Below are 26,658 nucleotides of genomic sequence, written 5' to 3'. Positions count from 1 at the left end.
ATGACACCCCATTTAACCTCCCTTCTCGTTTCAGCCCTAAAGTGGAAAGAGATGAAGTTCTCATCTATAATAGCTCCTGTAACATTACCATGGAAACTGAGGCAGAGATGGAGTGTGAGGGAGCTAATCAGCCAATTACTGCCAAGATTACTGAGATATGGAAAAACTGGGGCCAGAACACTCAGGTATAATCAAATCTTTTTTACAGACTGATTCAAACAGCTTAAAATTAAATTTGTAATATTGTGTACATTTAAAGGGGGGCAAAAAAAAAAAACAATTTAGGCTGAGCAGCAGCAATATATAATATTAAATGCTTTCCAACTTTGAATAGCAGTTCTAATGCAGTGCAAGTGTATTAATGGTTAACTATGGTTAATCATGTATTTTATGAGACAAAAATGAGCTTTATTTTCTGGGCAATGCATATCTTTTTTAATACTCTCCTGTTTTTTTACATAAATTTGAAGTCTGTTCTTAAAGTGTTATTTTCTCTTACTAGAGCAGAATGTTAGCCATGAGACACAGAGTTTCAGCTCTCTGGCAGAGACTTAGCATTCAGCATTTGTGCAGCTCTGGTGGTATTTGGGTTTTGCTCCTCTTCAGCACCTGAAGTAAAATGGGACAGTCTTTCCAGGGCTATGTGTGGGTATAGAAAGACATATCTAGAGTTCATGACAAAAATTTAGGACTTTGAACTAACATCATTGTAACGCTCTATGTCTAAAAACGTCCATTGCAAACCTTAAACATCCTTTAAGAGTCCTCACAGTGTTGAAGAATTTTTGGGGAGTACTCAGTTGAATACCAGGTTGTATCACCCATGAAAAAAGAATTCAGATGGGTTGGATATTTAGTGAACATCAAATATCATTTTGTCACAGTCCTTTCCTAAATGAGAAGCACCTGAAAAGTGGAGTCCTACTACATGGGGGCAGTGCAAATGGGAAGAGTTACACACCCGGATTATGGTTAAAAAAAAAGTTGGTTTGTATCTATTAAATTAAATTATCATGCAGTCTTCTTAGTATGGTCGAAACCTAGGAAATTGGAGTTCATTTGCTCAACATTGATGTTAACCCTACCACAATAATTTTTAACTCTGCTATCTGCGATGGTATATCCTTTACCACCCTATCCCAGAAGTAGCTGCACTGTCCTGACAGAGTAATTTTGGCATGTTTTTAGCATCAGGTTCTAGATCCTTTACTGAGAGTCTCTGAATATTTGCCCTGCAAATCTAGCTTAGGTGTATGTTACTATTGCAGCTGAGTATCCAGAAATACAATTGCTTTTCTTCTTTCTGTTAATTCTTCCTTGGTCTGTGAAGGAATGTGACATGTAGGCTTTTACCTATCAGTGCTCATTTGCTAGTCAGCCTTGCTAGTTATGCTACCAGAAACATGCCCCGCTAAGGAGAAAACCAAGCCAAAAAATAAATTGCTAGTTGGTAACTGCAGGAAGCCATCAAAGGGAAGTGCTCAGGGAAGTATCAGATCAAATGGTAAGTACTCCTTTTATTCATATTTTCCTTCCCAAATGTGATAAGGGCACTTCTACAGCCCTAAAGCCTGGGCTGCAGCATAGAGGAGCTCTTACCTACTAACTGTGATCTGAAAAGCTCAGCTGTGTCACGAGTCCTGTAGTCTCAGTAATTAGATGACGACAGGTTGACTTCTGACTCAAATGGGAGCAAAACCAGGAGGAAGTAGTGAGGTTTGTCCCCTCTATAGTTTTTCTGCTCAGATTGGGGAAAATGGAGGAAGTCCTAAGCGTCCTGAATGAACAAATTCATTCAGGGAGAGCGGAACGAAACCAGTAGTGCTTTTAGATCTGGGATTTGCTGCTGCTTAATGAACCCAGTGGGCATTTGGAATCATTTTATCCCTCTTCCCAAAACTGGCCAGGGTGAGCAGAGGTGGATGGGTGGGGATTTCAGATAAATGGTTTCAATTTTGGTCCCTTTCTAGCTGACAGCATCCACTTAAGATTTACGACCTGGTGCAGCATATGCATGCTTCACTGTAGAGGTTTAAATCATGTCATGTGAACTGGCCTTACCTTTCCAGTGGAAATAATGGTCCCCAGGTTCAGCACTAAGCAGTGAAATGCATTAATAGCACCACGTGCCTTAGGATAATGGTGCTATTAGCAGGCAGCACAACTCTGTGTACAAGTAATGGGGCTGCATCTCTTTATAATAACATCTGGCACTTCTATTGCACTCTTATGCAAGGATCTGAAAGCACTTCATAAAAAAATGGGCCTCATCTATAGTTGTTCTCAGTGTAGCTACAGTGCTCAGTGCTTTGTTTTCTGCTTACTCCTTTGCCAGCTGAACGATGCCTGGGCAGGCTGATAACTCAGCAGTGTATTAGCACAGCTGGGCTTTGTGAGAGGGTGGCGGCAGAGGTAATTAGATGATGATGGAGCAGGATTAGCTCCAATATGGTACTAGAAGTAAAAAGAGGCATTGCAGAAAGGCTAACAGAGGCTTATATTATCAAGAGGGTGGAATGAATGGGCATTGGGAAGAAGAGAGCAACCTCGGTTCAGAACCTTTGTTTTACACAGAAAATAAACCCAACAAATCAAAACCATAAAAGGTTGGTTCTGGGAGTTTGAGACTAAGGGATACAAGCTTTAGAGTGAAGTAATTTTTAATTCAGTCTTTATAAGGTACCTAACAAGACCTGTCCATAATTCTTAAAATAAGGGATTCATGTGTTTAGTTAGGATTTGGTAGGTTGCCTCTGTTTGAGGGGAACATAGACTGTGAATGTGTCAAGGTTTTGCAGCATTCTTCTGGTGGGGGAATGCTGGACAGAAGGCTCCAGAGGTGCCTGAGTAGGAGCATAGTGGGTGTATGAGAAAGGCTAAGAGACATGATACCCCAGCAGCAGGGAACTGAACTCGAATAAGATAGTGATCTTTTCCAGGTTTGAGTTTCTATGATGCTTTTAGCAGCCCTGTTCCTAGTAGCTCCCAGATGTGACCTGGCAACATCGAAGAGAAAGCCATGTATAAGTGTCCTGGTGTACAGTGATTGGCAAAGGCATGTCCAAGAGCTAGATCAGCCTTATTTGACCAGCAGGAGCCTCACACTGGAAATAGTCTGTTTTTCTCTTGCCTAACTCTGGCTATACAGAAACTTAAAGTACTAGAAAAGCTTTGTACCTAGATAGAAACTCTTTATAGGTGCATATTTTCCCCTTTCTTTGATTCCCTCTTTCCCCTAATAGATACATACAAAAATCTTCACCCCAGCTATCCAAACTCTTATCTTAACTCTAGATATTTTAATTTTTTGCTGATCTGCATCAGATGACTAAGCTCAATTCTGCAGGAAAGAGAACTTTTCCACCTCTGATTTCACCAAAACTTTGCTTGAAAACTGGGCTGTAGCTATCATAAAAAATTAGAGGGTTATTTGCTGAAAATGCTGGCTCTCTTCTTCATGTTATGCGTGCTGCTCCCTTGAGTCAGGCACTTAAGTTTACTATCCTAGTTTAATCCTTCTGAAAACTTTTGGGCAGAATGCTCAGGAAAACAGCTGTATTTTCTAGTAGGTGATGCAATAATCCTCATTTAAATTTTGTCCCTACAAATCTGGTCTGTGAGCTGTTGCTTGAATGGTTACAGTCTGAGCTGGGCTCAGCTGTGAATCTAGAAGACCTCCAAAATTTGTGGGATTTTCAAGTTGCTGTCTGGAGATCTGCGAGTTACATGCCAGACTTCATAAAATCGGACTTTTCCTGATGTCTGGTCTGTGTCCTACCATCCCCCAGAGAACAGCTTTTATAGTTTTCTTAAGAAACTGACTTAGGCTCTTGCCTCACTTTATAAGTGAAGTATTTTACCCCATATGACTTAATTGGGTCACATGAAGTAGGCAGCAGGCTTCTGCCCCATTGTTGCATTCAGCATCATTAGTGTTTGTAACTTGCTTCATTATTATCTAAGGAAGAGTTGCAGAATTATTTTTGTATTGGTGTGTAACACAATTTAGCCTACCGAAAGGAGAAAGGAAAAAATTCAGCACTGATTGTATATCCCACAGGACTTAATTAGTTCATATTTCCATGATACACTGGATAATGGAAGATATGAATTAAATAATAAAAGGGAAGAGAAAATTTCTAATGCTCACTCAGTACCTGTCCACTTCCACCTTGGCTGCATAATGAGATGTCAGCTACTGTGACACTGATGAGACTTGCAAAACACACTGATAACACACGTAAAGGATGCTCATGGGAAGGTTTGACCAGGCTCGGATGTCTCTGAACCCATTATGCTTAGTGAGCCTTCAGATTATTATTCCGGATCACTGGACCAGGCCTAATTATCATGCAAGCATGCTGTTTGAGCAGTGTTTCCCTCCTCTGACTCCCCCTCCTTCTCTGGCCCAGATGGGTCATATAATGTTTGTTGGAGGGCAGATGCCATGTATATTAAGACAGTCGTAGGGAAACTGAACTGGTATACTCACGAATTCTCTACAACCTAGCCCTCAAGGGGTCCGTATTAAGAAATAGAAGGCTAATAAAAAATAACTTGCTAGATAAAAAGCTCCATCCTGGATTATGGCTCTGCTTGGGTATGCTGTGCTGCCTTTAGTTTGTTTTTAAATAGGGCGTTAAGGGAAGGCCTTGAGATTTAAGAAGTACCTTAGAGTATTGAGGATCTGTGAATTCTTAGCTTGGTGGTTGATACCAGGATAACTGTTTTGTTCACTTCTCAACCAGAAAAGAAGAAAAAAAAGAACCCCACAAAGGCTGTGTCTGAGATACATACTAGAAGACCCTTGCTGTTTAATTTAATGTAATCAGGACTAGCTCTCCAAATCCCCTGGATTCCTGTCTAGATCTTAGAATCACTCATTCTGTCCTTCTTTTTTTGTCCTCATTTTCTACATTTACTGTTTCTCTGGATGACGCAGTATTTGGAGGTGGAGAAGAAGGTGAGATATCTTTGCCCACTGAAGATATTTTGTACTTTTTTAAAGGTGGCCAAATCTCTTGACCGTGTCCACCTGTGAGGGTTACAAATGCTGGAAGGTGCATCTTGCCTTGCAGGTCCAGTAGGCTCTTTGTGCTCTGTGGGATAGATGTGCAACACTCTTTCATTCTTGTGTTAGTGCAGCCCTCATGTTGCATGGATGTCTGTTGGGTGCATTTTTGAGGGTGAAGGGCTCATAGTTAGTTGCCACTGCTTGCAGGCATGTATGGGTTTCCAGTTTATGGTCGTCATCTTCTGTTTAAAACACAAAATGAAAAATTTCAGCAATGTCATTAGGGTATCAGTGCCTAAGGGTGAACATGAGGTATTCTCTTCGAGGCTTCTTTGCCTTCAGGGCCCCGGCACACTGTCATTCCTACACTGTCTCTCTTTGGTACCCTTTAGCTATCTCTCTTCATCTACCCTCGATCTCCTGTATTGCCCTTTTTTCTGGTGCACCAAAGAATACAACAACAATCCTCTCTCTGCTTTATCCTGTGCTTCCCTTTGCTATAATGCCCATGAGAAAATCTACTATATCAGTCTGAAAGTAGATAAGCAGGGTACGGATAAAACATACTGCCTGCAAGGATGAATGCATCATGGTCTGAATGTGAGCCTGTGAATGAGTCCTGGCACCATGTGCTAGCAGAGATGGAGCAATCTGGTTTTTGTTTCCTCCCACTTGGTACAAGGGAAGCAGTGCCACCTGCCCTGTGTCAACTTATCATGAAGATGGATGCGAAAGGGTGCTTCAGGAGTGGTCTTTCCTCTTCAGCCTCCTTACCATGGTGCAGAAGTTTACAGGGGAAGCCACAGAACAGATTCCAGCTTGATAAGTAGTTTGTTTGTAAGGGGTTAAAAAAACAGTTCCCTTCTTCTAAACTTGAGGGAGAATTATAGCAAAATATGATATTTCATTCCCCTATATCAATTTAGATACTGTAAAACACCAGATCCCTTTATTTGGCCGTAGTGATCACATCTTGCAGAGACTAGGGAACAGTTTCTTTCAACTAGAGCTTATGAGGAAACATCCAGATAGGACCTGGCGTTACGATCTTGGGCTTTGAGTAGAGCTCCTGGGTGCTATGGCAGTGCAAATAGCCAAACCCAACTATGTTACACAGGATGGGATGTCAGGATGAAACTCTCCTACAATATTATGTGTATATTTTTAATAAATACATATTCTCAACAGCCCAGCAAGCTCACCCTTGCATCTCCATATTCCCTACTTTCTTAACCTGTTAGCTTGATCCCAGTGTTATTTTAAGAAAAGGGTGGGGAATGCAAAGAAACCAACCAGGATTTGAAAGCTTCACAGAAAGGAAATGGAAGAGTCCATAATAGTCTTCATAAAAATAAAACCACAAAGTCAGTCTGGGGTGCGGATGCTATCAAAGCAGAGAGGTACCATCTGCAAGGTTGTTAAGATGTAGAGAACCAAGAAGGTCTCCGCAGTAACCACAGGCAATGTGAAGAGATAAATGGTTGACCCGAGCTCGTGTCAGGCTAGGATTGATGCCACTATCAGCCCTAGTGCCTTTGCAATGATTTTTTTAAGAAATCTCTGATAGAGTGTGTTATCTAGTTACTGGCATGAGGGCAATGGCCTGGAGGCAGTGAGGAGGAGGGGGGAGGAAGAAGGAGAGTGGGAGGAGAGAGAGAAAGGAAAAAAAGGTCATTCCAGGAGAACAATCTCAGTTGGACTAAATGAGAAAATAAAGGCATTGCTCTGTAAGGAGGTATATGTAAATAAATAAATAAATAAAGTAGCTGCTAGGTGCGTGAGCAAAGGATAATCAAAATTGCTGCTTTTTCTTTTTCTATTTTTCCCCTTTTTCCCTTTTTTTCTTTCCTTTTTACCTTTTTTTTTTTTTTTAATGGAATTGTCCTTGGGCTGCAATGGGAAATTTAGGCGATCTGTTTGTGGTGTGGATTGTTCTCTTTTCCTTTAACTTTTTGCTTCTTGATTTAAGGTTTAACTCTTTCTTCTCCTGCTGTCACATCAAAAATGAAAGACTGAACTGTAGCTTTTTTCCCCCACCATTGTTAACAACCTCTTGTTCTGTTTTTGTTTTTTTATTTTTTCTTATTCCACCATCTTTCTAATATCTCTGAGGAGATTGCTTACCAAATTGTTTGTATCTTTCCAAGGAGCCCTCTTCTCCCCATCACTTATATTGTTGCATGAAAGGCAAAGTGGAAGTTACCCCCAGGATAAGATGCTGTTATGCCCTGGATGGGATGCCAGTCCCTTGTCAACCTACAACATATCAAAGCCTTTCCACTTTTATTTAAACATACCTGTGTGAAATCAGAACTAAGCATGGCTTAGTTTAATGAGAATTGTTTTCTTTCTCTCCCCTCTATTTATTCCTGTTCCTCACCTTTAAGAGAAACACAGATTCAGAGTGAAAAGTATCATTTTGGAGATGCTCCTCTGGGGGACAGAAAGCAAATCTTTCCCTTCCTGCACAAAGAGAAGGCTTGAATTAAGGTCAGGAGGGTGTGGGGAAGCCTTCCTGAAGGAGTGCGGGCACATTTTCTCTCTGCTTGCTCCCAGGCTCTTGCACAGTCTTGCAGCCACTTTCTTCTTTAATTATGACAAACCCTAATTGGCTTCAGTGTTTAGGCAGTTTTGGAGGGGGAATTATTGTCTGTGGTTTGAAAGCATGACTCTGGTTCTCCATCTGTGTGACTCACTCTTAATTTGGGGGAAGGGGATGTGAGTATTTGATGGCTGGGTCCATGATGGAGTGCTTGGCCTTGAGCTCTGGCTGAAGTCAGCAGGAAGCCTTCTCCATCTCCCTGTTTTGGGGATTCAATTGGAAAAGGCTGACCTCCTTGGAGACACACATAGAATAGTTATCATAACCCAGATTTGTTCTTCTGCACTGAGGCGTGGCTTAATGTATGTGAACATCTTACATCTCCTTAGGTGTGGTGTAGGCTGAAGATGTTTTCAGACACTTGCATCACTAAAATAGGATCCTGTGTCACCATCTGACTTTGTGTCCTCTCCTCAATCCCAAACAGAGCAATACTGTGTACTTGATGCTCCACATGGGAGCAACAAAGGTGTTGCCTGACCTACACTACTTCCCAACTTTATGTTTTGTTGGTGTTTCATTTTAGGCACCTAAATCCATACTGAGACCCTGACATATGAATGCCCTGTTCTGAACTTTAAACCTTCCCCTTAATGATCTTGTTCCCTCGTCCACATCAAAATTGATTGGATCTAATCTTCCAAAATGCTGAGCCTACATGGGTGTTGGTATGTCAGGTGTCTCTATGTTCCTGCAAGTCACTCCTAATTACCAGTGGTTTATTCAGAGGCATTTATACAGGAGAAAAAACTTATATACAGAACCACAGAATTCTCTAGACGTTTGCTTGTTTGGATAAGCTTTGGCAGGATATGGGCCAGTACCTCAGGTGGGCTGGTTCTTATTACCCATGGGTTGCAGAGGAGGAGGACCTCCTTCTCTTTCTGTCTCTGCAAAGTTTCAGCTAGGTTGTAGACTGTACCTGGACCCACTGTAATACCTCTGTCATTCATGGCATTGTGTAAGGTGGGTATTGGGTTACCCCTTCTATAGGGATAGCTTTAAAGAGCTGAGTTTGGTACCCTGGTTATCCTATAGCGAAAAGTGCAGGGTGAGGCTTCCCATCCAATTCACAAGAAGTGAGAAGAAGCCTTGAATAGACTGTGTTTGTGGGACAGCTGGGTTTTGTTTCATTTGGAAAAAAAATAGGTAAATCCTGAGGATAACAAAAACCTGAAAAGTTTGGTCTTGTAATAAGCTACCAGTAATGACAGAAAGATAATCCTCTTGCATTGTGATTTCTTCTGAGCCTTTAAAGTAAGGAGCAGAGTAAAAATAAGGAGTATTTATTTCATTGTTCTTTTTAAAGTTTGATTAAAAAAAAGCTGTAACAGGAGGAAAACCCGACATGTTCAATCACTGTATCACAATAAATCTAATAGGGCCTTGGTTCTGCCTTTCAGGAAAGGGTTAATTTTATGTGACTGCCAGTAAAAGCAAGCTGTTTTCATGATGAGTCTGTAATAGCCGGGTGATAGACTGGTTTAACAACTGCTTGCTAAATGCTGGGTACCTTCCCCTGATTGGCAGCTCCATAAGTGGAAGCCCCTCGTGTCCAATCTGTCCTTGTGAATAGCTGCAGAGCAAAGGACTTCATTAAGGGATCGTAAGGCTACCTCGTAAAAACTAGCAAATAATTACGATGGCAATGGGAAGGAGCGAAGAGGACTGAGTGCTCTGTGGTCCCCATGAAGAAAAGCAGACATCCCAGAGCAGGGAAGCATCAGGTGAAGTGGATGTTATAAACACTTTCTCGTGAACACTGTGTCTTCTCAATAAAGCGTCAGTTTAGCTCTTCTATGGCTTTAACAAAATATTCTTAGTTAACTTCATGGGTGGTGTGGGGCTGGGAGCTGTTAGCTCATATTCAGTTAATTTCAAATGTCAGAGCTCATTAGCAGTGATTTTAGCCAAAGACAGGTTGTGAGGATCTCGGTAAACTTGACTTCCTCAAATAAAATTGAGGAAAGAGATTGCTGTTTTGCTTATTGATTTATTTTTCTGCTTTCACACATCTTCTTTGGGTCTGTGATTCTGATCAAGGGTCAGGCTCAGCTTCAGCCGCTTAGGGATCATGGTTCTCCCTCTTTCACACACAGTCTTGCTCTTTCACTGTCTAATCCTCACTTATTTGTCTTTTTTCCTCCTGCCTTAACCTGTTCTTGGTGAGCAGAAGACACAGTTTGTGCTTTCAGTTTTGAGGAAAGCTTTTCCCTGAGCTTGTCAGCAAGCTCATGTAGGCATGAAAGCAAGCATGTGTAGGCATGAAAGCAGCATGGGTTTAGATGTCCAGACTGACCTATGCAAAGCTGGGTAGAGAGAGATATATGAAGCAATTCTGGATTAATTGTAGGGATAACTCACCCAAGGTTGGTCTGTGTATGTTTTCCTGGACTTAGAGCATAGCTCCTTGTTTTCTTGAATCCCTCTGTGTCAAATGAATTGGTGCAGAGAAAGTTGTTGGGCAGTTGGTGTTATTCTATAGTGCCTTTTTGTGAGCCCTACTGCGGTCAGCACAGGGATGCATCATGAAATAGAGCCACTGGAGGTAAAAATATGGCTTCAAAGCTGAGATGCCCAGGGAACGCTGCAGAAGTTGAGGCTCTCCATGCAGGAAGGACTGCAGTCACTGGTCACTGGCATGGCCCCAGGCCAGTGCTCATTTTCAGGTCTGGAAGAAATGGTTTTTTGATTGCCAGGTACCTGAGGGACTTGAAGGCAGGTACCATGGGGTGACACTTTTGGCTAAGTTCCTCCAGGTGGTGATATCTGGCAGTGGATAGGGCTTTTTGGATTTGGACCAAGGTACTTCCACCTCCAGTACACATATCCCCATTTGAGTATATACCCTAGTATGATGCCCATCTCTTCCTGAAATCAAATCTGCCTTTGGAAAATGCTACTGGGCACCCTTCTGCACTTTAAGTACTTGAACATATTCATATTCTGGGGCAAGAATGTGCCAGCAAAGATCCTTGGATAAAGGGACCATGGATTTTATGTCCTACCAGACGATTACCAGGCAGACAAACGCGTATGTGGGAGCACAGATAGTGAAAGTCATGGAGTGTACATTATTTCAGGGAATCTGCATTCCCGACAAAGATGGGCTGTTACAGCCGTGCAAACAGAGAGGCATGGCTTTATAGTTCAAACAGCAGAAGTTTGTGCTTTCAACTCAAAGGCCTCTCATTTCAGAGGGCAGTGTGTTGGTCGAGAGGTTCTCTCTCACGCCAGTCTCTCATCTTGTCTGATTTAAAAGAAGTTTGGCCTAAAATCACTTGAAATGACAAGAGTGGTTTCTGTCCCATAACGTGTGTGATGCTGTTTTTCAGTGGAGGCGTACTTGTTCATGGCATGGCTGTTCAGCACAAAGTGCACTAAATTATCTTCAGCTGCCTTCTGGCTTATGTTGCAGTGCTGTCTGCACCCCTGCTGAAATTGCCTATCGTGTGCAACTGTGAGCAAAAAGTACTGGGAAAAAGAAAGAAAATTAAATGGAAGAGCCATTTTGTTGAGAAAAAGTTCTAATTTTAACTATCTAAAATAAAAGTATTGAAATGTACATATTTGCCATAGACATGTCCTCATTTGGAAGGTGTCTTGCATCAGGAATGTTCTTTCTCTGTGTGTGCAGCTCCTTGCACAGGAAGATCTGAGGCTTTATCTGAATTTATTGCAATTAAATATATACCCTTGACTTCAGGGAAATAGCATGGGTGTTCCCAGTCTTCTAAATGTCACATAATGCTTGGATTCCTATTAGGATTTGGCAAATTCAGCTCATAGTGACAGTGCAAAGGCAGTGACATCTTCCTTTCCACCATAACTCGGTGTTACCCTATTGCTTATGTGACCTTTTCTGTAAGAGTCCCATCTTCACCTTTTTACCTTTCTTACAGATAAGTGTTTTTGATGATGACAATAAAGATACCGCAAAGCACTTTTATTCTTGGTTGCCCCATCTAGGCTGTGTGTTTGGATCCAAGCGGTCGGCGTTCCAGTCAGATTGCACTATCAGATGGAGCTGGCTCTATTTCCTGCATTATTCTTCCTGGCTGTACACATTATGCAATTATGTTTGCATTTAAACCTGAGCACTTACCTGTAATGGTGCTGTAGTTCAGTACATGATACATTACAGCAGTAGATAATGCATACAGATAGGCTAAGAAAGCATGTTGTTGATGTGCTAAAACTAAACAGGACATTGCATTTGAAAGTGGACTCTGAAAGCTCGCAGATTAGGCAGAGCTGTTTAAAAAGCTTGCATCCCTGGAAATGTTCAAGCCAGGTTGGACAGGGATTTGAGCAACCTGGTCTAGTGGAAAGTGTCCCTGCCCATGGCAGTGGTTTGGAATGGATGAGCTTTAAGGTCCCTTCCAATCCAAACTGTTCTATGATTCTATGAAATAATAGAGTGCAGGATGAAACCCTCTCTCTGCTGAGCAGGTACAGGATTGGAAGGGCAGTGCAGGCTTCCCCAACATTGCCCTTTGGTTCCATCCCAGAAGTTTGACATGAGCACTCCTGGGTGCAGCCACTCACTTCTGCAGGAGCGGGATTGTCTCAGTGGCTGCTAGAAGTCCCAAATCCTGCACCCCTATAGCACAACCTAAGCGGGAAGCAATGATACAGCTTGGACAACTGCCTGTGTCTCTGCTGCATGAGTGAAGTTAGCTGGGTTGTTTCAGCTGGTGCTCAGTAGCTGGATGGCAGAACCTGGCTCCAAATGCTGAGGGTGATATGTGCTACTAAATTGCAGTAAGGTGGTTAATTAACTTCCTTTAGGATTCCACTTCTGACAGAAAAAATGAAGACTTTAGAAACTTCCCTACCTCTATGCAGGGCATTGTACTGGAGCAAGGGGGCAGATTTCAGAAAGCAATAACTTTCAACACTGCTAGTTTGTATCAGCTCTTATCCTGGAAGGCAGAAAAGTTCTATAGCCTGAAGAAATTTCTTTGTGCCTGTTCAGGTCCTCTCTCTCAAAGTGGGATTTACTTAAAAAATACGTTTTAAACAGGTGGAAATCATCAGGCAAAATGTTTTGATGAAGCTGCTGCAGTGATTAAGCAGAAACCAAACTTTGTGCAGTCAAACATGAGTTTTCCTTGTGGGATACTAAAGCAATGGCCTCCTGCTTCACAAGGTATCAGCAAGCGCATCAGTTTTCCTTTCAACAAAACAGGCATTGCAACTTGTTTTCCTAGCAGGTCTCTTCTTTCATCATGAGATGTCCAGTTATAGTCACTTGAATGGCCCTGCCACTTTGGCTGAAGAGACTTGGATGCATAAATGGCAGTGTCAGTGTTTGTCTTTGATCTGTGTGGGTTTGCTGTCTATATACTTTGCTTTGCGCATAAGACATATCGAGTTGTAGCCTATATGCAGCACTTCCCCTCTTCTAAACATTTTTCAGTCTTTGCCTGGTATATCACTGAAACACCTTGTGAACTGAATTTGTGGTGGAGATTGTCTGTATATCAGTTCACTTGTATTCCCTACATCTCTACAATAGCTGTGTGGAAGTCAGGGGCTGGAAACCACATCAGTGCTTTTGACCTCCAGCCCATCCTCTCAGCAGATTTGGGATGCACAACTTTTTTTTTTCCTCCTGCCTGATCCCAAAAGCTCATCATCACCAGATCTCCACTGCTGGGGTGGATCAGCCTCATTTCTTCTGCCCCATTGACTGTACTGCCCATTCAGAAATCCTTTCTGTTGACACGTAGGCATGTAATTTGATTCCTTTTCCTGCAGGTGGTTGGAAAATTGTTCAGCTAATCTTTGTATTTGCAGTATTTGCTCTCAGATTAGTTAAAGTAAGTCAAGATCATACAATTGTGAGACAATATTTGCACAACGCATAGTGCAAAGGCTAACACAGTCACCAGGCTTGGTTATTCTGCTTGTGTAAACAACTTGATGTTGCAATTTTCTCATTACCATTAAATTGACATATTTAATTTGTCTCAGAAGCCTTCATCCTCTGAGAAATCATTGGTTTAGAGAGATGTGTAAATTATGTGTGCCCTTTGACTGTGCTCTGGAAAGGAAAAACCGGTTGTGTTGTATCTAAACTGGAAGATTGCGTTGAATTCCCCAATGTGTTTCCATACACCAGATTTTCATGCAAGTTGAGCTTACAATTAAAACTCTGCACTGGGATAGTTTCCACTAAAATAAGCTGTTTCTTAATATCAGGCCATACATGAAAATTAGGAAGATTCTTGTGAATTAGCAATGAGCTACTGTAGAGAAAACTTGCATTTTGTGAAACAGGGCTCTTAATGTGCTTCAAGGCGTTTCCTCTGCTTCTAGTGTGTTTTTCTTAATATTTAAAGTTTTCTGATCATAAGGTCAACCTCCCACCATAACCCTCAAAAGACTCTGAAAGACCCAAAAACAACACTTCGGGACTCACATCAGTGCAGTAAATAGACCTGGTCCTTCCCATGGATCTCCTGGTTTGTTTCATTATAGAGTGGCTTAATACTGCTCATAATCCCCCATTACATGGTATAATGTCTTGGGTGAGCTTTGTTGCCTGTGTATAGGAAGCTGGCTTGTGCTATATCTGGGACGTATACCCCCTAATAACACCGATGTCTTTTCAGTGCCCTCCCTGTGAAAGCACCATTAGACCTAACTAACACTCCATGTCCTTAATTAAATACCTCTGGTGCAAAGAGCCTTACCTTCTGTGCTTGGAAATTGCAGTGATTACTCCCCTGCTGGAAAATTCTTATTTTTGGTAGTTGTTTTTTGAGTGGTTTTGTTGGTTTAATTGTTTGGGACCTTATTTTATTCTTTTAACAGGAATTAAGCTGTTTCTTATGCCATTGTCCAGTTGCAAATTGGCCTCAGACCGACTTGTGCCAAGGGCTCTGACCTCTGAAACTGCCCACTCATTTTTTTAGAAGAACTAATCAACTAGATGAACTATTTACAGTTGGCTTTTGGGTCTTCTCACTGCTTTTGTGGCTGCCCTTGTCTGAGTAATTAATGACAGTGTGGCTTGTTTATAGTCTTGAGTTACTAATGCTGTTGGCTGCAAATGCATTTTTACCTCTGGGACATGCAAGTTTCCTGGTTCTAGTCCCACCTCACCAGCCCAGGTCAATTTTTTGTGTGTAAACAGATTTATCCTGTAATAGTTGGAGAGACAGTAGGGCCATTCATCAGTCCCATAGAGAACATGCCCAGCCAGATTCTTCCTTTCTTGTGCCTGTGCAGTTTAACAGAAATCAGAAAGATTCCTGCAGGACAGATAAAATAAATAAAAAAGGAGGGGAAAACGACCCAAAACCAAACAAAAATAGTCATTTCTTTTTAACTCAGGGTACAGGCAGTATCAATTGAAAATAAAGGTATAAGATGTGCGTCACATGTCCAGCCATGAGCCCAGCCCTGATCCTTGTATCAGTGCTTACGGGAGTCATTAATGAAGGAACTGCTTCGGTAGGATGATGCTACTTACATTTTAAAGCTGGAGTAAAGGTTAAAGAGAAGTTACATCAAATGATGTAGATATTGAAATATCATCTCATGGCCTTGGAAAGGGTTTGTTGGGTTAGGTTCCAGGCTTGTTTTATCACAAGCAATAGTGCCAAGCATGCCAATTCATAAGGGAAAACCCAGTCTGGTCTCCTACATACTGTGGAAACCTGATACAGATTCTCAATGCATAGACAGTCAGAAGCATTCTGCTCATTTCCATCATTAGTATATTCACAGCTATGGTTACTTCCAGTCTTCTTGGGGATAATGTTGTCTTTTGGTATAAATGATTCATTTTTCCTGTTGTATACTTTGGCTATCTTTCCTTCTTTCTGTTTCTTAATGTGCATAAGGCTGCTTCCTTAATGATTTGTGACTCAAGCACAACCATTCCTACAATTTTTTGTATAATTTCTTTCAGAAACCTGGAGAAGACAGTCCCATCATCTAACTACGTTTGTTGCTCATATTGCTTACCAGTGTTTGCTCAGTTGGTCTCTGCCATGATAGGAATTTGAGGGGAACTTCTGTTCATGCGTCCGGACTGTCAGTAAAATTCTTAATTGTTTTGTCGGCATCTAAAAACTACCACCTTATTATTCATTGCTAAACTGGCACCAGGGACTGTCTTAACACTGACACTATGAGAAGGACCTCAGTGGTCAGATCATGTTATTTTCAAGATCATCATCCCATAGAATTGAACTGGGTGAGAAATTTCTCAAGGTCCAAAGCTCATGAGTTCCTAGGAGCCAAGAGGTTGTCTTTTCTTTGAGGTAAGGCTGGAGGAAATTAGAGAAGTTGAAATATACTCGCTGTTTTGCCATGTTCTTCTTTCAAAAGACTTTCCAAATGGAACCAGATTAAATGGAAGTGATAGAGGTGAATGTGATGCTTTTACTAAGAGGATGGAAATAGACTGCCTATTACAAAGTTCTGCAGAGACTCTCCATTCATTACTTTTTATTCCCACACATCCAGCCTAGAAAGGTCTTTGAAAATGTCTTAATCAATGGCAAAGTTGGAGTACTGTAATGAAGTGCACATGAAGTCCTTTAAGGGGTTGTTGATCACATTGTAAGATCTACTAGACAGCTTTGGCACTCTAATTTCCAAAGAAACTCAGTACAGGCTACTTTAATATTTGGAGGCATCTTCTCTGAAATTGGTGCATGGGCAAGAGTAACCCTGCAAAAACTGGTAATTCTTAATCTCTGTCTTGTTTCCTTCTCCATGGTGAAAATTGGCCTTTCTAGAAGGAAAGAGTGGAGAATGGTGCATAGCATGCTGGTTTGCTGCTCTTCCCTGCTAGTTGATGTTTGTTCGCTGCTCTCCTGTAATGAGTGTTAGATGCTACCCTCTGTCCTGAGACAGCTTGCAGAAGCCTCATGAACTTCTGCATTCATTATTAGCTTTGACTATTTGAGTTTGGCCATTGTTTTGTTTCATAGCACAGCCAACTAAATTGTACTTATTTCTGTGTGGAATGTAAATCCATATATTTGTCTACAAAGTAAGGTGCTGCACTGTGCTGTTGATGGAGATTTTTTTTTTTTCTTGTCTTACACTTGTTTTTACACAATGTAAGGTATATTCTGTTCTCTTTGGGACAACCCTGTTTTGCCTTTCCCATGAAGCTGTGTATTAAAAGCCTTTGTTCTCTCTGTTAGCAAATTCCTTATATGCTGCTGGGAATGAAAAAATGACTGCAAAAGTCCTCTTTTGGTTTTAGTTCATCTAGAGAAAAGGATACTTTTTACACTGAGTGATGAAGTGCATGCAGGAAGCTGTTCTTACAACAGCAGGATGAAAGAGTGTCCTTGTCTCAGGGATGCTGGTTATACAGACTATAAGAACTATCCACACGAATTGGAATTCTATAACTTTATAATTGTGGTGAGTGATTTTCAGTTAATTTGGCAAAGGGTTAGAGGCCCTACAAGCAAGAGAGGCAGGGAATGACGTCAAGAGACAGGTTCAGTTTCTTCGGGCACTGGGCAACGTTCTGCATGTTAGCTCCACTGACTGTAGAAATAACAGGTACTTGCATCCTTTTCAAGTATGTGTAGGAAGGAGGAGCCTGCACCAATTTGTCTGTTTTAATTATAGATGTTCTGCCCACCTTCCTAATTGCTCCTTCATGAAGAAGTAGCCTGTTTTTTCCTTTTTCCCTAGCAGCTAAAAATAATCAACTTTTGTTTGTTTCTGTAAATATATTTTTTTTTTTGCCCTTGAGGAGATAATTATTTCTATTGCTGCATGAAGATGGTGGCCAATACAGGAGGAATAATTAGAGCAGATGGCTGAAAATGCTTCCCTTGTAAAAGATATCTAGTGTACTAAAATACCTCCCCTCCCTTTTTGTCTCCTCCAAATATATGTTTTTCTTTCCTTCAGGTGGATGGGAGTTGGGTGAGGGGTGTAAATCTTTTCCTGCTGTATTAAGCTGCGAATCTGTCAAGAGTTCACAGCCTGGAAAGTGAGCTCCCTGTATCCATCACTGAAATTAAAGTGTTTTCAAATGTGGCATGGAGTCCTGGGTCTACAGGGTGGGGAAATATACACTGTACTCCATCACTTAAAATGTTAACCTTGTCTCTCTGTGGTGACTGAGGACAGGAACACTTGCTCTCTGTACTCTCTGGTTAAATGGCAATCTGTCAGCACCATGGAAAAGGCTACCTTGTGGGTGTCAATCTCTGCTGTGTCTGCAACATGGGAAACGTTTGCTTATTTGTGGCCGCGCACACCAGGAGGGGTGCACCTTCTTCCTGCTAGAGATCATAGGAAGCAACTAGGAGAGTTTTTGCATGTGCAGGAGCAGTATTGTGCTCCGTGTCTTATTGGATGTGAATGGGGGAAAGGAGAAAGCTGGCTTCAGGGGAGGGGAGCTGGTGGGAAAACTCTCCTGACTTTGGATTCCTGTCTGTGGCCATGTCTCAGATAACCCTCAGCTGAAACCCACAGCCCAGAAGAGTGTGGAGCACAGTGGCAAGCAGAGCCTGTGCTTTTGACTACACCACTTGCTTTAAAACTCCTGTCTTTTTCTGATCAAAGAATGAGTGCTCTTGTTCTTATAACAGTTGCTGCATTCCACATTTCAGGACTGTACTCTGAAAAAATCCCCACACCTACCCAAACAAACTATAAAGTCACCACAAAGTGAGATCAGATTATTTATACTATGTCTAAACAGCAGTTTCTCAACCTTTTAAAGCCCAGGTCTTGCATGCTGGGAGAGTTAAAAATCACTGGATAAACGTGTTGGCAGAATGATTGTTACTTACAAAAATTTAGACCAAACATTGAACGAATACTCACTTACAATCCCTTCCCTTTGTGACTTGCTTGCCAGCCTGTGTGGGAATGCAAGTATAGCGCTGTTATTTATTCATTTTCTGCAGTTGTTGCTGCTGTTTCTGAGCCCTGATAGTCACAGGCACAAGCTGAGAAAGTGGTACTGAGAGATCATGTCCCCAAAGGCTGACATAAAGGCAACCCCAGGCTGGCTGACAACAGCAGCAGCTAAAAACATAAAATGGAAAGAAATCTGCCTGGAAATGGAAAAAAGAAGGTACAGCAGGGAGGAAAGGGCTAATGTGCTGAATTATAAGGAGCTTGTGCATCTTTTATTGTACACTATTAAGACATTATTTTATCTTTACATAATTCATTCATTGTTTAGGAGCTGTAATGGGGAAGGAGTTGATACCCCTCAAAATTAACCTGTGTTATGTACAAGCTATGAGCTTCATGCATAGGTGTGGGCTTGAAATGAGCTGTGCATGACACACACCAGATGGGTGTCAGGGGTGAGAAGATATTGCTGGGCTCTGCTCATTGAATTTTCATGTCAGATCCCTCCCTGGTCCTCATGCTCTTTGGTGTCCCAGAAAGAATAACTGGGTCCTTAGGGAGTCCCAGTGCTTGTGATTTCTCACCCACCTGGAGTTTCTGCACGTATTTTGCAGGTTTGGTTCCCTACTCAGTGTAATCTCTACTGGTTCAAGATGTGAAGTGTTGCCAGGGTGGGTTTTCTGTGGATGTCTTGTGAGAGGGCATGTCCTGCAAAAGTTTGGGTGATCATTTTAAGTTTGGACACAAGTGCTACACTTGTGCCCTGGGGGAAAACACCAGAAGAGTCTCTTGCCTCAATCTCTATTGATTTTCAGGAACCTTGCAGGAATAGGGCTTTGAGCAACCTGGTCTAGTGGAAGATATCCCTTCCCATTGGAGCTAGATGACTTTTAAGGTCCCTTTCAGCCCAAACCATTCTATGATCTCGGTGGTCTCACTCCTAGTTGAACTTGGCTGTGTTGAAGTATGAGCTCTGACAGTGTCACAGATGGATACAGAGATGTTATGGTCTCATAAGCTCCATTTCCTCTTAATCATCTTTCCAACTGTCTGGTACACACTGAAGTCAGAGTGCGAAGCTGCCATCTCACTGCAGCAGCTGCAGCCACCCAGCTTCAACTTCATCATTCAGGACTTGTTTTATGCCACCTCCTCTTGTCCTCATCCTGACTTTCATTCTCCCTGCCATTTGCTGTGTCCTGTGCTGAAGCTGGAAAAAGCACAGGAGGAAATTGCCCACTGCCAGCCACTGATGTGCAGCTTTCCTTGGTCTGCAGGTTCCTCCTGGTTCGTTCAACAAGCACGCATGGGACGGGCACTCAGCCATGACTCTGGTGCTTGCAGCTGCTGCTGCTCTTCAGTCGTACTGAGAAGTGTTTATATTAAACAATATAGGTCAAATGCTGGGTGCCAAGAAGAGGAAAAAAAATGAAAAAGGGAAGAGTTTTGCTTCTATGAAAAAACAGTGAGGGGGATGTTCTTATCCTGCTCAGCTGAAGCTAAGGGAAAGGAGCTGGAGGCTCTGCATGATGATGTTCAGGAAATGGCCATGCGGCCTCTTGCTAGATAAGTTGTCTGTTGCACTGTTTTTTTCTTGGGCCTCAAGTGCCTTTTTCCATCACAGTGGTTGTAAAAGCATGTTCATCTTGCAAGGCAGAAAAGTCCCCCATGCTGCCCTTAGCATGCAGAGATGATGGTATCTGGTATGTGGGCTGCAACATGTCCCATATTGATCATAGGGCAGCTAGACCTGAAGATCACATGAAGAGAAACCAGAAGGGCCAGATGAGCATGTGGATTTCTAGAGCTGTGAGTCTGTCAGTTTGATGAGGGATGTGCGACGAGTTTGTGTATATTAGTCCATGTTAATTTACCATGGGCTGTATAATAAAAACTGGACACAGCCACCACCATTCAGCAAAGGAAATTTAAACATACAGTTGGAGATTGCGCTGTGCTTTTCTCCCAGAAAACAGGGAGAGGGTAACTGTATGGGATTCACAAGGTCCAGGCAAACTGTACTTGCAATGCAGGGCAGTTGGCTATTTTACTAGCCTTGCACTAGACCACAGCTTCTTTCAGAGATCACAAGAAGGTGCTCTTTCATGTTAAGAAATGGTGTAAGACTAAAAGAGAAGGGTCACCAAATAAAATCTGCTATCTCATTTCCTTACATCAGGTCAGTGACTTCTCTCAATTCCTACAAAGCTGCTCTCCCTCTAACAATTCCCTCTGTACGAAAAAGTACTTTCTTTGAGCAAACCCCCTTTATTATCTCTCTCTTCAGACAGATTGTTTAGATATATTCTCCTCATGATAATGCAAGGATGGTACAAGTGATTCTAAACAGCACTTGGCCTGTATTATTAATTGCTGTTTATTTGTTTACTTTTATTAAAAAAAAACAAACCAAAACCAAAAACAAAACCCAAAAAAGGAAAAAGGGAAAAAAGAATACAAGTCAGAAATCACTTGAATGATGCACATGCAAGTGATACACCTGGCAGCAGACTAAGCTAGGCATCTTCTCACTGGAAACATTCAGGTACAACTGGATGGAGCAATAGAGATTTTTATCAACTTGGACAAGCCATTTTCTGCTCCTGGGTAGTAAACTTTATTTTGAGCAATAAAATCTGTCTTTGTTTAGGTTGATGGTGTAGAGACTGCTTCTTACTTGTTCCCTTATGTGGCCAAACATATCAGCTAGATAACAGAGCGCTTAGTTTCAGCATATCTGTAACTTTTCCGAGTCGCATTCTGAAGATGGTGAATGGTTCTTAGTTTCAAAGATGATTTTGACGATTTTGACAATTTCTTGTGCCTTATTACACTGGCACATATGAGCTGCTGGCTTTTATGCTAGAGGGTTCTGGTAGAACTGGATGGATCTTCTAAGAGTCTTTTAAGAGGTAACAGCAGAAACTGAACCAGAATAGCTTAAGCATTAATGTTATATAGAGAGAACCTTAAATAATTAGGGTGTTTTCTAGTTAGAAAGGAGAACCATCTTAAACAAAAAATAGTTTATTCTTTGTAAGTCTTGCAAGACTTCAGTCAACAACTTACTAAGTTCTTGCTGCTAGTAAGAGCAATCTGGTATATTCCTTACACTCTTGCTTTCCTATTAGAGTTAACTGGAGGTTTCTAAGTGACTTCAGAGGGTTAGAGTGATGTCAGAGTGACTTTAAACCATTTAACAAACCTTCTCAGTAAAATGTTCTGACAAATCCCACCATTTCCCAACTGCATCATGCAGTATTTGGCTGGCAGCATTGGTTGTGTTTGTGCCAGACAGGAATTTATGGAATTTGTAATTCTCTGCTACAGTTGGCTTGATATACATTGTATCTGGGAAATATTTGCCTTGCCATGAACTACCTCCTCCTATATCCCCTGTTGTGAGATTAAAAAAAGTTTAATTAACTGCTTTTTCAAGTGGATCTATTGTATACCCTTGTATGTCGTATATAGTTTGCTTCAAAGCATATCAGTGAAAAGTAATTCACAGCCTCTCTGGAAAGACAGTGGATAAAGATATCTATCTTTTCAGATGGAATTTTGTCCTAAATCTCTGAAATACATGAATATATGTTCGCAAGTAATGAAGATGAAACTTGTCCTATTTCGTTTAGTGACCATGGAGAAATTGTGTTCTCTGTAACTGTTATGTACAGATACGAAGGTTTGTTATCTCTAACGATGATGTAGTTCACTCCTTCTGATGCCTGAGATATAGCTCCCCAGATGTTTTCACCTCATGTGTGTTAATACAGTCCCAGACTTCAGTCTAAATTGAACCAAGTAATTTCCTTTATACTGCAAAGAGCATGCTTGAAGTCTAGAGGTGAGGAGGAACCATGACTCAAACCAGGCAGGCATCATTTTGTCCTTGGTCATCACGAGTCAGTCTGTTTGCTGTTTTCAAGTTAATCAGGGCTTTATTTGGAACTGATGTCCAAACCATCAAAGGAGAGATAACAATATCATAGAGGCAGAGGATAGAAAATGTTAACTTAAATCCATACCTTACAAACATAATGGACAAAAGCCAGTTGTATCATTCAGCTTTGGAGCCAACACCCATTCCTTGGTGTAAATAATTAGAATAGTAGTCACCATGTAATAGTTTCTGGGTGCTATGGGAAATGTCGTATAAAACATCAGGCATGTGCTAAAATTGACAATAGCGCAGTTGAAGGAATAACTATCGTAACACCACCAGTATCGATTCACCTAAACTACAGCTCCAGAGCAAAAGCTGTAATGCATGTGTTGTGCTCTGATTAAAAACTATATTTTGCTTTTGTATCGAGGTTATTTTTTCTACTGCTGTTCTGGATTAACACACCCCAGTGATGACCACAAATATTGCCATGTTTTGTTTCCCCCTGCTGTCCTCAGATCCCTTGAGGTTGCTTTTGCTAGTTCACGTGTGAGTCCAAAAGAACCCATTATGAATGCCTATGCTCACAGTTGTGCAAATATGTCCATGGAAATGTGTGCATATTCCTCAAGAAACCAGTCAAACCTTTCACTGCGAAGAGCATGCTTGAAGTCTAGAGGTGAGGAGGAACCATGACTCGAACCAGGCAGGTGTCATTTTGTCCTTGGTCATCACGAGTCAGTCTATTTGCTGTTTTCAAGTTAATCAGGGCTTTATTTGGAACTGATGTCCAAACCATCAAAGGAGAGATAATAATAATAATAACAATGTTAATAATAAAGTTGAGAAAGCTAAAAAGGTATTTGAAAAGAGGCATGCAGAAGTGATAGGAGAGCCTTTGAAAAAGCCTGTAAAGAAAAATATTGCCCATCTAGCAGCATGTTTTAATTCTAAACTATTCAGTCTATTTTTATGACATTTCCAGAAATTAACATGCAGTTCTGCTTTCTGGGAGGCAGAGAGAGACACACACCAGGAAACCCGCAGACTTTCTGCAGCCAGATGTGCAGCGAGTGCCTTGTTACCCAGATCAGAACAAGACAATGGGCAACCTCCAAATTGTGACAGGCATTCCCAAAGGCCAGAAACGTTTCTGACCCCAGTGTCCCTCTATCCCTTTGCTCTACATGGGCTCGCATGGGGAAAGTAATCCGTATTCAGTAGTGGCGTTGGCATCTCCTCCGCCGTGCTCTCTGCAAGCTGGCTTTCTGAAAAGTGGAAGTGGTGAGCTTTGAACTTCTCTGGGTCTTCTCCTTTCCAGCTTGCCCTGCAGTTTTGTGGCCAGTGGGACAAGGACTCCAGCTGGCCTGCCGGACACCAGCCGCGAGATGGCGATAACGTCACGATAGAAGAAGGCCGGACCCTGCTGCTGGGAACCACGACCAGCAATCTCAACCTGCTGCATCTCAAAGGTCTGCAAAAGGGGGGTTCAGTGCTCTTGTTCCTACAGGGCTGGAGTTTTTAATGTCTGTGATCTCCCTTTCCATTTCGCAGCTCTGGCATCTAAGGAGACACCTGGTCAGGCAGGCTGAGTCTGATCTCTGTAGATACAACAGGACGGGGATGGGCGACAGGGGAAGCATTTAATTATTATGTATGCAGAAAGCATCATTTATGTTGTTTGAGGCATAATGACAATACAAGTAGGAAGGCTTTTCCTCTTTTTTCCCCTTTCCTTCAGCTACTGAGATCACTGCTTTCCTGAGTGGCGTTCAGTGATAATGGCAGTGCTGATAACAATAATCAGCTTGGGTTTGTTTGGCATCTTTGAGGCAAGCATGTTGCAAAACCATTTATAAAATTAATGATGTTACAGAATTACAGGCCACAGCTACTGAATGTAATAAAGAATCCAAGATCCTAGAGCATGGCTGGTGGACAGTAAATAACTGAGCACGGTTATGGGGGGAAACATTGGATTTGCAGGGTTCACATACGCTGGAGTAGATTCAGCATAAGTGTCAGGGGGTATACCTCAGTGGGTGTCAAAGTAAGAATTTAAATTGCTTGCAATTTGGTGTCAGAAATATTCCTTGTGCCTCAAAATTAGGGCCCAATTGTGAAAACTGTTGTGCACATTATTAGTATCAAGTGAATGAGTTGTTCTGGTGAAATTGCTTGCTCGAAGTTAAGCCTATGTGTAAGCCTCTGTTGAAATGGTGCTCAAAAAATTGAAAGAAGAGTTTTTTATATATTTGAGGAACTGGATCTTCTTTTCTGGTGAAAATCATTTTACATGACAAGGTTGTTAAGGTGCTAGTTTTTCGTTGAGATTATGACGAAAAATAGTTGACAATTACATTTTAATCTAACTTTGAATGATCATTCTATACAGAAAAAAACTTTGCAAGTTTATCTGAATTGCGAGAACAGATTGAACTTGTTCCATCTACGTTCAGAGATTTTCAAGAATTCCAATATCAGGCATCATTCCCGTTTGGAAAAAAAAAAAAAAAAAAAAGAATCTGAGATTAAAAAAAAGTGAAAAGTTTTATTACAATCTTTTTCCCTGTCTTCCACAGTGAAAATCCTAAATCTGTGCAATGCCAGGTTCTTCAGTAGAGGAGGTAGGTCAGAGCCTCAGATTTCTGAGTCATTTGGCTGCAAATCTGGCTGAGGATTTTGGGGCTAGTCTCTGGCTCTGTGAAGAATTGGGGTACAATATTTGCAGCAGAAACGCTTTGAACTTTGGGCCTACTCAAGGGCACATTTGATCTATGAGTCAGCACTCATGAAGCAAACGGAGGTCTGATTGAATTTAATGAAGTCTGGAGCAGTATCTTTATGGCTTTGGCTCATCTGACATTCAAATAATTTCTCTCCTTTATCATGTTTTCCAAGAAGCTTGGTTTATAATGTAGATTCACTTAGGAAAGCAGCAATAAAATAGTCTTGATGTCATTATTTTCTGCATTGCTATATGCCAAACATAGGGACCAAACATTTTAAAAGCAGAAACCTACGTGGTAATCATTTATAAGCTTCACCTTTGCTGAAGTTTCCTTGTTACATGCACCCCCACTTACATGGGTGTTGCTAGCTGTTTGGCCATTGTTAGATTTGGACTCAAGACATGCTGAGACTTATATAAGACTGAGATTTTATCTTTCCTAAACTTATCTTTCTTTAAGTTGTCCAGCTCAGAGGAGTTGTTTAGGCTCCTGTATTGAGAGAGAAACATACACCACCAAAAACTTGTTCATCTTAGGTATTATAGATACCTGTTTTAAGATGAATCACAGTTAGGTGATCCCCTTGGAGCAGCAACTACTGAGTCTGTAAGCATGTCAAATAATTGACAACTTTCGCCCTCTGCAAGACAGGCATGACAAGCCCCTAACCTGTAGGCAGGTGTAGATATGTGCTCCGATTGACACATCCTATTCCTATTCTAGCTGGAGAATTTTTCTCAGTTGGAGTTGGAGAATGGGATTAAATTGTAGTTCTGTTCCCTTTGGCTTTCATGATTCAGTGTCAGGCTCTCTGTGCACAGCCAAAATATAAGAGACTTTACATATGAAAAACTGCTGTAATGCTACTGAGTCCACTCTGTTGTGAAGATGCTGTACTGCGCGTTTTCAGTTGTTGAATTCAGCAAACCCAACACATGCTTACAGGCCCATTTTCTGAAATTCTCCCTTTTTAGGACACCATAAGGATTCTGAGTACTTCCCCCGTGTTGTCTTGTTATGATGATTTCAACATTGTAGAAATTGTTTAAAGACTATTCTAACAAGGATGCCAACTTCATGTGCAGCCTTAAAGTGACCCTGCTTTGGTTGTATAACCAAATGCATGTAGTGGTTCTGGCAATGACAAGACTGCCTGGGCAGAAGATCTGGAGGCCAAAGCAATAGAGAAACAGGATTAAGCAGCTGGGTCTTGCTCACTGCCATGAGGGCTCAGCAGTTTCTACCTCCTCCTCAACAAGCAGAGCATGAACACATGGTTATCAGCAGTGGAAAGTTTAATAGCCAGCCTCTGAAACTGCTCAGACAATACTGATTGGGGAAGAGATACAAGATAGACAGATTGTAGATAACTGTATATTCAGCAGACTGCAGTTATTTTTGTAATCCCAACATCACAAGTATGGAAATATTTATGATAACAAAGGACAGATGGAAATTTCGTTTGCACAGAGTTTACACTGAAGTAACTCCTTTGTGTTTGGTAGGTTGATATCTCAGACATGTGCTATTGCCTTTGTCTGAATTTATAGTGCTCTAGGGATGT

The 26,658-nt window shown here is 41.5% G+C and overlaps 1 protein-coding gene across 1 annotated transcript in view; it reads left to right on the top strand.

Moving 5' to 3' along the window:
* Nucleotides 1-26,658, top strand: part of PKHD1 (PKHD1 ciliary IPT domain containing fibrocystin/polyductin) — a gene marked incomplete at both ends in the record, with an annotated part of 251,755 nt that overhangs the window by 65,760 nt on the left and 159,337 nt on the right. The window contains 2 exons of the mRNA XM_080615087.1: nt 35-185; nt 23,684-23,834. Of these exons, the coding sequence (XP_080471213.1) occupies nt 35-185; nt 23,684-23,834 (302 nt within the window). The remainder of the gene's footprint in view (nt 1-34; nt 186-23,683; nt 23,835-26,658) is intronic.

The sequence above is a fragment of the Psittacula echo genome (assembly GCF_963264785.1).
Source record: "Psittacula echo genome assembly, chromosome: 4".
Classification (NCBI taxonomy): domain Eukaryota; kingdom Metazoa; phylum Chordata; class Aves; order Psittaciformes; family Psittacidae; genus Psittacula; species Psittacula echo.
Note: the sequence above shows the minus strand (reverse complement) of the source record. Positions and strands in the feature narration are given on the sequence as shown.